This window comes from Staurois parvus, unplaced genomic scaffold (assembly GCF_062004578.1).
Source record: "Staurois parvus isolate SC_StPar_1 unplaced genomic scaffold, SC_StPar_1.0 ptg000596l, whole genome shotgun sequence".
Classification (NCBI taxonomy): Eukaryota; Metazoa; Chordata; class Amphibia; order Anura; family Ranidae; genus Staurois; species Staurois parvus.
The window spans coordinates 927,727-942,837 of record NW_028318392.1 but is presented as its reverse complement, the minus strand read 5'-3'; the positions used below and the strand labels follow the sequence as shown (position 1 = coordinate 942,837).

Below are 15,111 nucleotides of genomic sequence, written 5' to 3'. Positions count from 1 at the left end.
GAGTAATATTAATGGAGAAACCAATAAATATATGTATCGTTGAACCAACAAGAATGAAGAAAAAAGAATGGCCCTAATTCCCAAAAAGGGAAAACATCTTATTGATTATAAAAAATTATATGATTCTCACCATGAAAAAAAATGCCGTACTGCAATCTAGTGGCTGCTCATCTTCTTACACTCCCTGAGACTGAATAGTTTATTCTCTATGCTAGAATCACCATTAAGATTTTGTTTATTGCTATCATACCCCCTCTCAAGCATCTCTTCTCCTTGGAGAATAAGTTTAATGTTTGTAGTTGTTCCTTGTAACTGTAGTCCTCCAATCTCCTAATTAACTTTGTTGCCCTTCTCTGGACTCTCTCCAGTTCCCGCACCTCCCTCCTGAGGACTGGTGACCAGAACTGGACGGCATACTCCAGACGTGGCCGACCAGAGTTTTATAAAGTGGCAGGATTATAGTTTTATCTCTTGAGTAATTTCCCTTTTTAATGCACACTAATATTTTGCTAGCTTTGCTTGCTGCAGTTTGCATTGCATTCTATTGCTGAGTCTGTCATCTACTAGGATCCCAAGATCTTTTTTCATCCTGAATTCCCCAAGAGGTTCTCCCCCCTATTGAGTAATTTGTGTTCATATTTTTAGCTCCCAAGTTTGATACTTTACATTTAACCTCATTTGCCATGTCGTTGCCCACCCCATTATTTTATTGAGGTCTTCTTGTAAAGTTCCAATATCTTGCTGTGAAATTATTGCTCTGCAAACATGGAGATTGAGCTATTTTACCAACCTCTATATTATTTATGAAAAAATTAAAGTATTACTAAACCCACAACAGTAAAATTAGTCTGTATATGCAGTAAAGCATGCTTGTTATAGTCACTGTGGAACATAAGGGGTTAATCTTCTGCATTGTGTAAAAAGGCTGTTTGATCCTGACTTCTCTGCCCTTCCTCTTGTTCAAATGTCCACGCTGATAAGACAGACTGAACCCAAAGCCCTTCTGCACATGCTCAGTCTAGTGTGTATTGCTAGGGAAGTTTTTTTTCTTGAGAGAGTGCATGTGATCAGCACTGGGCCAATCAGCACTGTCCAGACAGGGGTCAGGGGTTTTGCATCCTCCTAGAGTAGAAAGAAAATTCCTCCTACAAGCTTTAACCAGTGCTCAGCTGAAGTCACCAGACTGTTCTAACTGCTGGTGAGAAAAGGTATTCAGCAGTTTGTATTTACTAAAATATTTGCATTTCTATATTCTGTGGAAGACCAGATATAGTGAATGCAGGGTCTTGGGTTTAGTAACACTTTAAACAGAATTGATCCCAGGACAGAGACTTGTGATACCCTACTTAAAAAATCAGACCAGTCTGAGTACTCGCTTTTTATTACCACCCGTTGGACAGACCCTTGTAACCAATTTTCTATCCATGAACAAACTTTGTGGTCCATGTCTATAAATATCAGTTTGTAAATTAAGCGTTTATGTGGTACTATGCCGAATGCTTTTGCAAAATCTAGATATACCACATCCACCGCCCTTCCTTTATCTAGATGGCAGCTCACTTCCTCGTACAATGTTAACAGATTGGTTTGGTAAGAACAAAACTTTGTAAATCCATGATGATTACTACTAATTATACTTTTTTTTTTTCCCCAGAAAATTCTTAGTTGTAGTCCCTTATTATCCGCTCAATTAGTTTATATGCTATTGATGTTAGACTGGTCTGTAGTTCCCAGGTATATGTCTCTTCCCTTTTTTGAATATTGGTGACAATGACCCCTCAGCTTTATACTCCTTGAAGGCCATTTTTTTCTCTTTGACATGTCCCTTTACATTAAAGTTTAGCCACCCAGGTTTAACCTTCGCTCTTTTATATTTATTGCCTTTGGAATACGCTGGATGACGCCTTTATTTGAACAATATATTCCTAAAGTATTCCCATTTTTCCTAAGTGTTCACTGTTTTAAGGATTTGGGCCCATTTATTATTTTGTAGTATTGATTGTAGCTTAGAAAAGTTGGCTCTTTTGAAGTTTAGTTTTTTTGTACTACCCTTGTGCTACCTTATCCTATGATTTATGCTGAATGTAATTATCCTGTGATTGCTGGTTCCCAAGTTGTCCCTTATTTAGCAATGCATTCTTTCTATTCGGGGAATCCACCAATTGGCTCATGAAGTTGTCCTGTAAAACAGTTAAAAAATATTTTGTCAAAATCCTCTACATGTATCATCAGCTCCAGTTCCTCCATTTTGTTAGCTAGGCTCCTAGCATTTGTGTACATGCCTCTTAGTTTTGTACCGGCACATGTTATTTCCTTCTTAGTTTTTCTGTGGCTGTGATTGTTTTACCAATCTACTCACCCCAGGTTTAGGTATTATGTTTATAGCACTCTCTGACCTTCCCTTGCTGACTGCTATTGCTTCCTCTGATCCTTCCCCACAACGACCTAGTTTAAAAGCAACTCCAGCTGTTTGGCCATTCTCTCCTCCAACAGAACTGCTCCCTCCCCCTTAAGGTGAAGTCAGTCCCTGCTATAGAGCCGTAACCGACTCCAGGAACCCAAAACCCTCTTTCCTGCACCAATTCCTCAGCCATTTGTTAAGTTATCTTAGCTCCTGCTGCCTCTCTAGTGTGGCTTGAGATACAGGCAGTATCTCTGAAAATACTACCTTTGAGGTCCTTTCCTCAAAATAGCCTCTAAGTCCCTGAACTAATTTTTTTAGGATGCTCCACCTTCCTCTAATTTTTTCATGGGTACCATGGGTACCAATATGTACCATGACAGCTGTGTCCTCTCCAGCCCCACACAATAATCTGACAATCCAATCCACGATATGTGGATTTCCAATGCTTACGTCCTCTAAGAGTGGGTTCTTATTTATTAGGGTCCATTCCACCAGATATGTAAATGTTCAGTTTTTCAGCATCAAGCATCTGTTTCGCAAATTTGCAAAGCTGTCACCTGGACTTCATTTCTTATTTCTTCTAAGTTTTACTGTGTGGAGTTTCAAACCTCTGATTATGCGAGCTTTGGCAACAAGGTGCTTCAAGCTGTCGTCTGTTGACTCTTCCTTTTGTCGGCCTGTTTCCTATGCTGTTGCCCACGCCAAGTTTATTTCTTGATGATGTCCCACTGTCTGTGACTTGGTGTCCTATGTCCTGTACTGTACAATTAAAGTGATATTAAAGACATTTTTTTGAATAACAAACATGTTATAGTTACCTTCTCTGTTCAGTGGTTTTGCACAGAGCAGCCTGGACCCTTTTGTTCTCGGGTCCCCTGACGGCATCCTGGTCCCTCTGATGGCGCTCCTGGACCCTCGCTCCTGCCAAGTGCCCCTAGAGCAAGCAGCTTGCTATGGGGGCACCCAAGCAGGCTCGTACCTGAGCAGCTGCTCTGTGTCCATTCACACACAGAGCCGCGGCTTGGCCTCAACTCTCTCTCTCCTCAATGGCTCACTGGCTGTGATTGACAACAGCGGAAGCCATTGGCTCCTGCTACTGTCTCGGCCGGTGAGGAGGGAGAGCTGAGGCATTCCCAGCAAAGCTTTTTCCAGTGTCGTGTCACTTGAAGGTAATGGCATATAACCACACTCTATGGCTTGATGTCCTGTGTCATGTACTGCACTCCAAAATACGGACTTTAATTGTAAGTCACAATTCCCAGTTTTACCATGTTAAATACTGTATATATGTATGTATGTATGTGTACGGATACTGAAAATTTCTTTGGTCATGCTCTGGTGTGGCTTCAAATAAGTGATTATGAATATGGAATGCATTTTGCAAAAAAACATCTCTGCAAAGACAGCGTGACTGGACAGCATAGATAAGCACATCTTAGGCATGATATTATTAGGATATTCTACATACTTTTTTTAAAAAAAAACAGGCAAAGTGGACAACTTTTAAGTTTGGACATGCAGTTTGCTACTTTTATTTTTTTTTTAGCTATAATGTTGCTTTTAAAAGCCAGTTGACAAATTATAATACGTGTTTTACATCTGTGCAGATGAAAAGTGCTGACAGCCGTTTGGCAGGACACAGTACAAGCTCACAGTACCGGATGCATTCTTACTATCCTTCATACCTGGGGCAAGGTGTGCCCACTCCTACCTGTGTTCCACCATTTTTCACTTTTGAGGAGAACCCAAATTTCCTGGAGGCCAAGTCAAGTGGTAAGTTTTTGCTCATTACATAAAACATTGTGAATGGTATAAGGTACCTTAGTTTACATCATCTATGAAAAAAACCTCCAGGCAACAAGTAAAATGATTTGATTTACTGTGAATACAGGAGGCATTAAAAAAAGTGCCAGTGTGAAAAGTCCATTCGATTGATCAGGATTATAGCTTCTTGTCACATTCTTTACTGTACATACTTCTGCTTTTGCTCCAAGGCTGCAGTAGGATCAGAAAGAGGGTAGAAGACACCAGACTGCATTTTGATAGTACTCTTATCTTTTAATACTAAACTATTATCTATAGAGATTTGGCTAGCAAGGTGCATGTAGGCAAGTGCAGTCTGCTTTCTCTACTGTAGGTGATTCTTGACCAGAGTGGTACTGCAGCTGGAGAGGAAGTCAGGAGAAGCCTGGTTTCCTGGACCCCTGGGACAGCGTTCTGATTGACTACACTGCATCCAGGTGACCCCTAGCAGCCATCTTGGGTTAACAAAGCCCTTTTTGGCCCCTGCCACCAAGTTTTGGCATGCTTTTGTGAAGTGGACAGTTCACGAAAAGAGCACCCGTCTGTCAGGGAAAATGATTAGCAGCAGGGAGAGGTTCTGGACAAGTAGAGACGCGCCATCCTGTATTGGAATCCTCCCCATTGGGTCCGGATTGGCCAGACAGCATTCCGCCCTCCTAGACACTGTCGGTGCATCAAAACTTGCTGTATCCTCTAGTTGCACAGAACTGTGAGTGTTGCCTGGCATGGAGGCTTCCCACTGTACCCTTTCTTGAATACAAGTTTTTGTCATCTACGACTGTGTAATTACTGCCACCGCACTACGCTGCACCTACTCACGCGCACATGTTCAGAAGGTGAATGCAAATAAAAATGACCATGTAGGCTGTGTCCGCTGATATATTTTAAAGGCAAACCTTTCATCATTAGCCTGAACATTATTATTATTCTTTTATTAACCAGATTTTCAAGAACAGAAATAAACATTACAAAGAACGATTTTTAACATGAAAAAGAGTACTCTTCAAATATTTTACACTTGATATTATATCAAGAAATGAAGGAATATACAAATTGTTTTCATGAAAGATATGACTTTGAGATCATGAGGCCCACAAAAGATATCCATCATACATCAGAAGAGATAAAGTTACTGTAAACAATACCCATTAAAACAGAACCATAGTTGTTAGTTAGTTACTCCTAGATTGCCTTGTTACACTGCAAAATTTTCATTGTCTTCACCTAAGCCTCACTTCATATCTAACTATTCATTCCCTTGCTCTGAGAATGGGAGGGATGAGAGGATTCATTAGAATCTAGTTACCAGGACCATATTTGTTTGGAATTTTTTTAGGGCACCCCCTGTGTTTATAAGTGAGCTCTTCTCTCTGCAGTGTAAAGTTATGTGCTTCATACCATTGGGTGTATGTAGGAGGTGTAGGTGAACCCGTTTCTGTAATAAGATAAGGATCTTGTCCACAGTAAATGCATTTCGTCTGGAAGTGTAGCCTCTGGAATAATTTCCAAGAGGGCAAGTTTGGGATCTAACAACATCTGGGAAGAAAAAAGACAATTAAGAGATCCAAATATAGACACCCTGTAGCGGAAGTGCCACAATATGTGAATGAGGGATCTGGTGGCTAAGGTACATCTAGGGCACAGTGGAGACGTTGCCCTTGCCCAAGAGTAGAGCTTCAGCGGGGTATAATGTACTTTATAGATAATTAATAGTTGAGTCAAGAGTTGTGAAGGGTAAAGAGAAACCTTTGGTAATATTTCCAATGCCTGAGTCCACTCCTTACGTCTTACAAAACGCAGCATTATCTACACACACATAGGACACCCAATGTTAGAGGTTACTTATTCTTCCAAAGCAAATACAATTTCGAACACTGGTACTGGTTAGTATTCCAATGTTTTTCTGCTTCCATGTTTTCTCTCCCTTATTCAGCTAACATGATTCCATTGCTTAGATATAGGGTCGGGAAGGGGTAAACAAGGATAATGTACAAGTGCCCGATGTCCTCCTTATCAACCGATGACATCATTGGATGTTAGGATGGTATGCAATGAAAACCTGTGGCTCTGTGTAACTAAAAGGCAGGCTTTATCCACCCACTTCAGTTTTTGGGCATTTTTTTGGAATTTTTGCCAAGGCATCCCTGAAGAAACCTGAAGGCACTCCAGGGTGCCTAGGCACCCTGGTTGAAAAAAGCTGGCTTATAGCATTTTGTAAGGGCAGAGGTGTCCAAACTATGGCCCTCCAGCTGTTGAAGTACTACAAGTCTAATCATGCCTCTGGGTGTCTTGCCTGTGGATGCCCTCATTGGACTTGCAGTTCCTCAACTTCTGGATGGCCATAGTTTGGACACCCCTGCGTAAGGGCATTAAATGGTAACAACACATCATTATCATATAATTGGTAAAGGAACTGAGTACCAGCCTGTTTCAAGTGGTCAAACCATTCCTGTTTTTCTAATTCTGGCAAGCAGGGAAACCAGAACATTCCTTGATTGTAGACTATGCAAAGCGTGCCTGTAATATTGTAGAAAAGATCCATGAAAAAAGTATGGGTGTTGTACTGTAAGTATGCATCTTTCAGTTAGGATGTTGAGCTTCTCATTCCATCTCAGTAATACTTGCCCTGCAGCGTCCTAAAATGCGTACTGCAGGATGCGTTTTTTTCTGCAGTAGTGTGTAACAGTTCTTAGAGTGACATTAAATTATATCCTCATTCTCCCAAAATAATCCAAACACATCCAGTACTAAATGGCCCTGTAATCTGTTATATTAAAGCAGTATTAAACCCAAAACCAAAAGTTAAATCTATTGCAGCTTACCTATGATTACTGTAGATGTGGCTGCATCAGTTTTCTTTTCTTAGGCTTGGTTCACATATATGAGCTTTTGCGGGCCGCATTCACTCAAGCACAGCAGCACATTCATTGGAATGGGTTGCTTTGCCTGCATTTCCTGCAGAAAAAGGTGTATGTATGCACCTCTTTCAAAACGTGGCCCGCAGGGAAATCGTATGGTCCTTTTGACTATGCTGTTTCCCTGCATTTCCAGCATCTTTACATGCATGGGGGTGCTATTCAGAATGAGTGGCAGCCCTGCATGTTTTCTCACTACAGCACGTTTTCACTGAGGGTGGTTGCAGGAATCGAGGCGATTCCCGCACCTGCATAGCTGTGAACAGAGCCTTAGGATTTTTTTCCCCTGTATTTTCACCTGGCGATCTGACCAGTAACACACTTCCTGTATTAGAGTGCCTCCACTCTGGATGAATGAGCACAGGAGGCCCCTTTGGACAGCAGAATTGTCAGTCTTAGGGGGAATAGAAAGTTAGATGTACTAGCAGATTTAAGTACACTACTAATTTGAAGCCAAACTCCAGCTAATGCTGTATAAACAGTTACAATTATGTTTTTCCCTTTTAGAAAAAGGTTTTACATGAGTAAAACTGGTCATTGTAAGCACCCCTGGTGCTTACCAAGGTAAATGCTTACAGTGGTAAATGGTTTGTCTCATCCCTATAACTGATACATTCTGCAAGAGACCTCGTGCTTTTGAAAAATAACAAACTTACTGGCCAGATCACCAGGTGAAAATAGAAGAAAGAAAGCTTAAAAAAAACAACAAATCCATCACATCTAAGAATTGGTAAGCTCCATTATAATCATTGTTTGCTTTTGGGTTTAATACTGCTTTAAGCTTTAGCTGATGCCATTTTAGCCACAAAGTTTTGCTGAACGTAGTTTAACTCACATTGACCTTATTAGGCCATTCTTTTTTTTTTTTTTGCGAGGGTTTGGTGGCTTTTTTGTTGCGTATTGGTTACTCTCCCTCATTTTCTTCTTTGGGACATTACATCCATTATGATTGACGACCCGTGTCCTGTTGCTTTACCAGGAAGCATATTGGATTTTTTTTACATACCTGTATAATTCTTTTCTTGGAGTACAGTACATGACTCCTCCCCTCTGTATTTATTGTCCGTCATTGCTTGCTACAAAACCAAGCTTTGCGTAGCTTTGCTAGTGTCCAGTCACCTGAAGCTGCAGCATATAACCGATCCGTTATGATTGAAGATATCCTGTACTGTACTCCAAGAAAAAGTTTTTATAGTTAGTATAGGAAATCACATTTTTCAAGGCATTCAGGTCCCATCTGAAAAAAACTAGAGCTTGGGTGTTCAACCTTTGTACTTTTCTGGGCTACATTGGAAGAAGAGGAATTGTCTTGGGCCACACATAAAATATACTAATAAGCATTTCTGATGAGCAGAAAAAAGTGGATGAGTTAAAGATCACTGATATAGATAATGTATCTGAGCAATAAAACTTTTTTTTTTTAATTATTTTTATTGTAAAAAAAAAAAGAGGGCAACATAAAACTAGTGCAATACTGTATTTGACACTGTTTTTGATAAACTAATGCATCAGTATCTGGTTGGATGGATGTAGTAGTAATTCTCAATGAATTCTCATGCTTATCAGGTAATTTGGTTCTACTTTTGCCCTTCCTTTGCTTCCTCCTTGGATATTGAAAAGGTGCTCACAAACATAGGTGCTGCCAAAAACTGATGACATGAATAAGTTGTGATTGTGAAGAGTGGGGTAGTTTTCTTTGGGAAGATAAAACTTATAAAAGATCAGTAAAGAGACACTGTCAAATTTTTCTTCGGAAGTGTAAACACATTTTTACGAAAAATCCCCCCCAAAAAAATTCAACATTTTTAAGTAAGTTTTAAAATCAACATTTTTTAAGTAAGTTTACAATTTTGTGTCAGGCCACATGCAAAGTTGTCATGGGCCACAGGTTGGATAGAGTAAGGGACCTCTTCATCAATCAATACCAGTAAAGTATGCAGCAAAAGATGCTGTTCAACCCACACAATTTTACTATAAAATAATAAGTCCAAAACATAAAGTCCAAAGCAGTAGGTCTTCCACCAAATTATTCACATGTACCCCCAAATTATCTGTGTGTCCCAGTATATCTGTGCAATATCTTCTATAACTGATCACCAATGTAACTCATGCATACACCTCCCAACTACTATGGTTACCTCCAGACTAGACCCTGATGGCTAGTCAAGGGTCACATGCACTTGTGCCCCCTTCACGGGCTACAAACAGGATGACTCCAGATTCACTCCACCACAGATGGCTCCTGCTGTTCCATGGATCCTCAACTCACATAAGATGCATTATTTAATTCATGAAAGAAGAATAAAAAGTGAAAGTGCTCTTGTACAGTAAAAACATTTATTCAGTATTTAAAATGACATTCACAAGTCAGTGCACACGCAGTGCTATGTATAGCGCATATCAAACAAGCTCTCTATCTGAGCACCTCCACTGCCGACATCAAGATGGCCGTTGACAGACCCCGCTTCACTCCTATATGCATTATGCCCAATCAACAGGCTTCCTTAGTAGGTTTGGAGAAAGAGTAGTCTTGGTGAACCTCGGCTGCTAAATGTTATCTGTGTAACACTGGGACATATGTGGTGAGGGGCTAGCAAAATTATTAACATATCACTGTTTTACTTTGAAGAGGTGATAAAAGATATTATAAAGCTGGCCATAGACAGAGCAATTTTATTTTTTGCAGGAAAGAAAATCGCTCTATTTCCCCATCAACACAGGCAGTGTTGATGGGCAAATTCCTCCCATAGAGCCACTCTGTTCTCCCAGCGGGGGCAGCCATCCCCGCTGGGAGAACACCCTGACTACTGCTAGCAGCTATAACAGTTCTAGCAATAATTGCATGTAAAATCTGGCATGGTGGTTGTACCCAAGTTGATTGATCAGCTTGGGTACAGTCAACCTGCCCATACATGGTTCGAATCTTGGCTGGTCCCTGCTGAACCGGGCAATGGCCGGCTTTAAAAGAAATGAGAAGAGAAAGGGGGAAGGGTTAGTATTTCACCATGGCTCGAAGAAGGCGCAAAAGCATTCTTCAGCTATCCAGTCTTGGAATGCAGCCGACTGGCAAAACAAAGACAAGGTGCATATATTATCCTGAAATGTTCTTATATGGATTCCCTGTGACAAAAGATGGTCCGGTTCCCTGACAATGTCCAGTTCTGAAATCCATTCTGCTAGAGAGGGTATGTTTGCTGATTTCCAATATCGGGGAATAGCCGCTTTTGCAGCGGTGAGAAAATGTTGGAGAACATCTTTCTTAGCAAGTGCAACTGAGCCTGGAATCATGGAGAGCAAGGATATCTTAGGGGAGAAAGGTATATGTGTTGCTGTAACCTTACAATAAATCAAAAGGATATGAGTCTAGGTTTGATTGAAGAATATTGTCGATTATTTAGAAAATGACCAAGCTCCCTCCCTACTTCTCAAACAAACAGTTCCACACTAATAATAATATTTAGAGGAGGAAATTTTCTTCATAATGACCTTGTAAATATTGTCTTTGCTTCACCCCAGTTTTCCATATTCCTCTCCTCTAAATCCCATCCCCCTTCCTGTGCCAATTCAATGAGCATTTTAAGTGCTCTATAGCCCCTGAAGGAAAACTTCACATTTTAAATTTTTTTTTTCAATGTGTAAACTCCAACTCCAGCTTTTTCAATTTTCAAAGGTGGAGTTGGACTTTAAAGCGAACCTCCAGGAATTATTTTTTGGGGGGGAGCAGCACAAGTCAGATAAATTACTGCTAATGAAGTGCATTGAGTGAAGCAGCATTCTGCAGTAGGAAATTTAATTATTTACAGGTGTACTTCTTTGTGTAATGATAGGGCTGGCTTAAAAATAAGTTTGCAGCATATATCCATAAGGTGCCAGATTTTTTTCAAGCAGCACTGGTAAACCATATCCATCTGATTCACATAAAGAAATAGACACGATGAGCGTATCATTAGGACACAGGGTTTCCAGCATATATCCATCAGGTGCCAGATTTTTTTTTTCCAGGCAGAACTGATAAACCATCTCTGCTTCACATAAAGAAATGAACACTCTGAGATTTACTTGAGCTATAACAATGATATTGCAGTTTTTATAGCTGCTCTGTCTTGAGAAGATACTCCGAGTTCTACTTTTTTGTTCTCTTTGGTCTTAAAATTAATGAACCAATAATTCTACATTTCCTTGATACAGGGCTAGGCAATTGCCTGGGTGTTCAGTATGTATAATTAGGTTCTCAAATGACATGTAAAACCTTCCAAAAAATGTTCTTCATCTGCTCTACAATGAAGTAGCTGTAAAAGCATCTCTATCATGAAATACAGTATGTTGTGTGTGGAATGTTTCTGTTAGCTTCTACATGTGCTCCTTCCAAACAGTTTTTAAAGTAAGTTCATTGGCATTAAAATATGTTATACTTATTTTTAGTCCAAAGCTAACTCAGACATTAGATTTTTCTCACTGCTTAATTTTTTTTATGTTTTTAAAATCTATGTTCAGAGAAATAAACAGGGTTCGATTTCTCACCTGTCCTTATAATAATGATAATTGTCTGGCTTTCAGCTTTCATACTAACCAGATGGTTTCAGTAAAGTCAGAGGTCCAACACATGTGCAAAGATTAGATGTTCTGACTAAGGCCCCTTTCACACTAGTGGTTCAATCAGGTCCGTCTGTCCATTTTTCAGGTAGACCCAATCGGACCCTCGATTCTCCTCTATGGGTGGTCAGATGTAAACAAACTTACACCTAGTTACATCTGATCCAGCAATTACAAACGTCTGGCTGGATCTGAGAACAGTCGGGTGTAAACGGACAGCAGGTCCTTTTATATCTGACTACCCATAGAGCAGAGCGGGCTGTGTCCGCGTCCACTCTGCATAAGCGGAGTAGATACAGGCCTGTCATCTAGCAGCTCCATTCAGCTTGAGCAAAACCAGATCAGTCCCATGTATAAGGGGCCTTAATTGGCTACTTATTTCTTCCAGGACAGTAACTCAGAAAGTTTTGATGTCAGATCATCATCATGACAGCCAGGCATTAGCATTTTCAGTAAAATGCCGGATTCTAGAATTAGACAATTTTTGGGTGTCCTAAAGTTATTGTATACTGTGATGCAGCCTGCATAAGTAAGACAGTAGTGTAGTAAAAGGCACCATAAGTTGCCTACTGTTAACCTTCTAGTACTCCACCATTGCCTTGTCCACTGCTGGATTCCTCAGAAATCTTGATGCTGATACTGATCTTCTGATAGTTGGTAGTTACATATGGAAACCAGACTCCTCCATCTCCATTACTACCACATTGGCCATGAAGATACCAGAGACTGGATTGTGGGAGTCTGTGAGAGTGTCACGTGTTTCCCCATACCTATACTGTAGGTCCTGAATTTTCTTATGCAGGATGTAGCAATAGATTGTACTGCCGAATGTTTATTTGTTGCAACTCAGTACAGTGTAATTTTAGACTTTTCTTTTGTAATTTTCTTGTTACAGTCTTAACGTGTGCAGCAAAAAATTAAATAATCTGAGTTTTCTGCATACTACATGTGGAGAATTTGAACCAGGCTGTCTAAAAGAGTTGTTTTTCACGATTCCCAAGTAGACATTAGATTGCCACAAAACCTGAAAATCTCTTTTAATGTCTTGTTGATATTTGGGTACAGAGCGGGTCATTACAAATGTATTTTAAAAGAGAAGTCCATATATAACATGAACCATGGCAAGAGTTCACAGTGCCCTCAAACCTCCCACCCACCACTACTATCACTACTATCATCTGCAGGCTGGATCACACCATGCCTGCAGATGAATCTCACAGGAACACACAATTGTTCCTGTGTTATTTACACCATATGCAAAATGCATTCCATTTGCGATCTGCAGTAGGTGTCAATAATAAGTTAATGACACCCCAAATGCACGTAGCAAACAGTGTTTTCGCCTGCACTGGATCGCATGGCACTTTTGTACCCTGCGATCTGGTTTCAGTGTGGTTCAAAAAGTACTGCATGTACTACTTTTGGTGCAATGCAACACGATTTTAGCCCATTGAAAATCTATGGGCTAAAATCGCACTACTCAGAACTGCATGTAAATGTTGTGTGTTCGTGTGCAATTCATATGTGGGCATATGTAGAGTTCTCCTCAACAGCTGTGAAATGCATTCCCGGAGACGGGTGATGTCTGCCACCGTCTTGTAGTACATTGATACTTCCTCAGACCCTGTAAGGCCCCTTTCACATGGGCGTTCCATATGTCCGTTTTTCATCTGTCCATTTACAGATGAAAAACGGACACTCATGTATTTCTATGGACTAGCGGATGTAAACGGATGATCATCTGTTTACATCTGTTAATGTCTGCATCTGTTAACATCTGGGTTTTTTTGAACAAAAGAAAACCCTATTTTTCTTCCGTTAAAAAAAAAAAAAAACGGAACGGATGAGAAACGGATGTAAACGTACGAAACACTGATGTGAACCAACGAAAAACGGATGTAAACAAAGGAAACTCGGATGTGAACGACTGAAAACCGGATGTAAACAGACAAAACACTGATGTGAACAAATGAAAAACGGATGTAAACGAACGAATACCGGATGTGCACGGATGAAAGCCGGATGTGAATGGCCGAAAAACAGATGTGAACGGACTGAAAACAGATGAAAAACAGATGTAAACTGGTAACAAAAAAACTGATGAAAAACTGATCTAAACTGATGAAAATCTGATCTAAACTGATGAAAAACAGACGTGAACTGATGACAAACTGATGTAAACTGATCAGTTTTTTCTTGGAAAAAACGTGACTGAACTGATGAAAAATACAGAACGCCCATGTGAAAGGGGCCTAAATGAAGGTCCTTACTTTGGTAGGGGCCTTCGGACGGAGGAATAGTCTGCAGAGCAGAGCATCGTATCCGCAATCTAATTTTTGCGGCTGTGATGCTTTGCAGACTCCAATGCAAAATAAATGCATTTTTTTTTCTTTTTTTTTTTTTTTTTTTTAATTAACCAATATAAGGGCTTTTATTTATTTTATGTTCAAAAGGTGGACTTAGCCTTTAAAGAATATGCCAGGGACTTGATTGATCAGGCATATAAAGACTGCTAATTTGTTTACCTTTTGAACCATGAAAACCTTTAGATCTGATTAGGAGTAATTGCATGACATTGACTGAATGCAGGAAAAAAAATGTCTGTTTCTACTTTTGTGAAAATGTCAAGTAATAGACAATGGCCAAACTGTTTTATCCTTACAAAGGAAGTGGCTAAAAGAGTAATTTAGTGTCTCCCCCTTTAAAAACAATATCTTGTTTTTAATTAGACTAGAATTCTTAATTTTCTTGAATTCTAATATTTTTTGTTTATTACGCAAAGGAATTTGTGATGAATGTGGTAGAGTTAATATTATAAAGCTTCATACATATAAGTGCTGGGTGCAAAGTTCATCTGATGCTAATATTTTAAAATTTGCACCCGATTTGGCTGTCAGTGCCCTGCCACTATCTGAGAAATTGAGTGCTGTAGTGTTACAGAGAACTGACGGTGCAAGCAATATTACATTTTCCCAAGCAGACGTGGTTTTTGGCTGCAAATACTGGGTGCTGGTTAGCTGTGCGTTTCTTTAGGAGTGCATGTCAGGTGCCCTGTTTTGAAGATGTGTATCGTTGTTATACTGACAATGCACCTAGACATTTTATACAAGTAGATGCAGAGGAATTGTCTAACAGGTTAGAAGGTAGAAAAGCTGGATGTTCTGCATGGTTTCATTTGAAAGATTTTCAGTAGATCAGTAAAATTTGAAGGTTCGTTTTTGCTTCTTTTATTTTCGACGCGTCCAGTGTTGGTTGTTGCGCATTGGTCCCCTTGTAAGCAAAATAAGCCAGGCACGAGTGGAATAACCTTCAGGGGAGCCGTGCTGTCCTTCTGTCAGCCGCTGTCTTTGAAAATTGCCTACAGAGTTAGTGAGCAGGAACAGTTAAGATTTACAA

General features: G+C 40.0%; 1 protein-coding gene across 1 annotated transcript in view; it reads left to right on the top strand.

Annotated features, from left to right (window-relative positions):
• DMRT1 (doublesex and mab-3 related transcription factor 1) overlaps positions 1–15,111 on the top strand; it is a 131,470-nt gene that overhangs the window by 78,660 nt on the left and 37,699 nt on the right. The window contains exon 4 of the mRNA XM_089692569.1: positions 4,012–4,177. Coding sequence (XP_089548695.1) covers positions 4,012–4,177 — 166 coding nt within the window. The remainder of the gene's footprint in view (positions 1–4,011; positions 4,178–15,111) is intronic.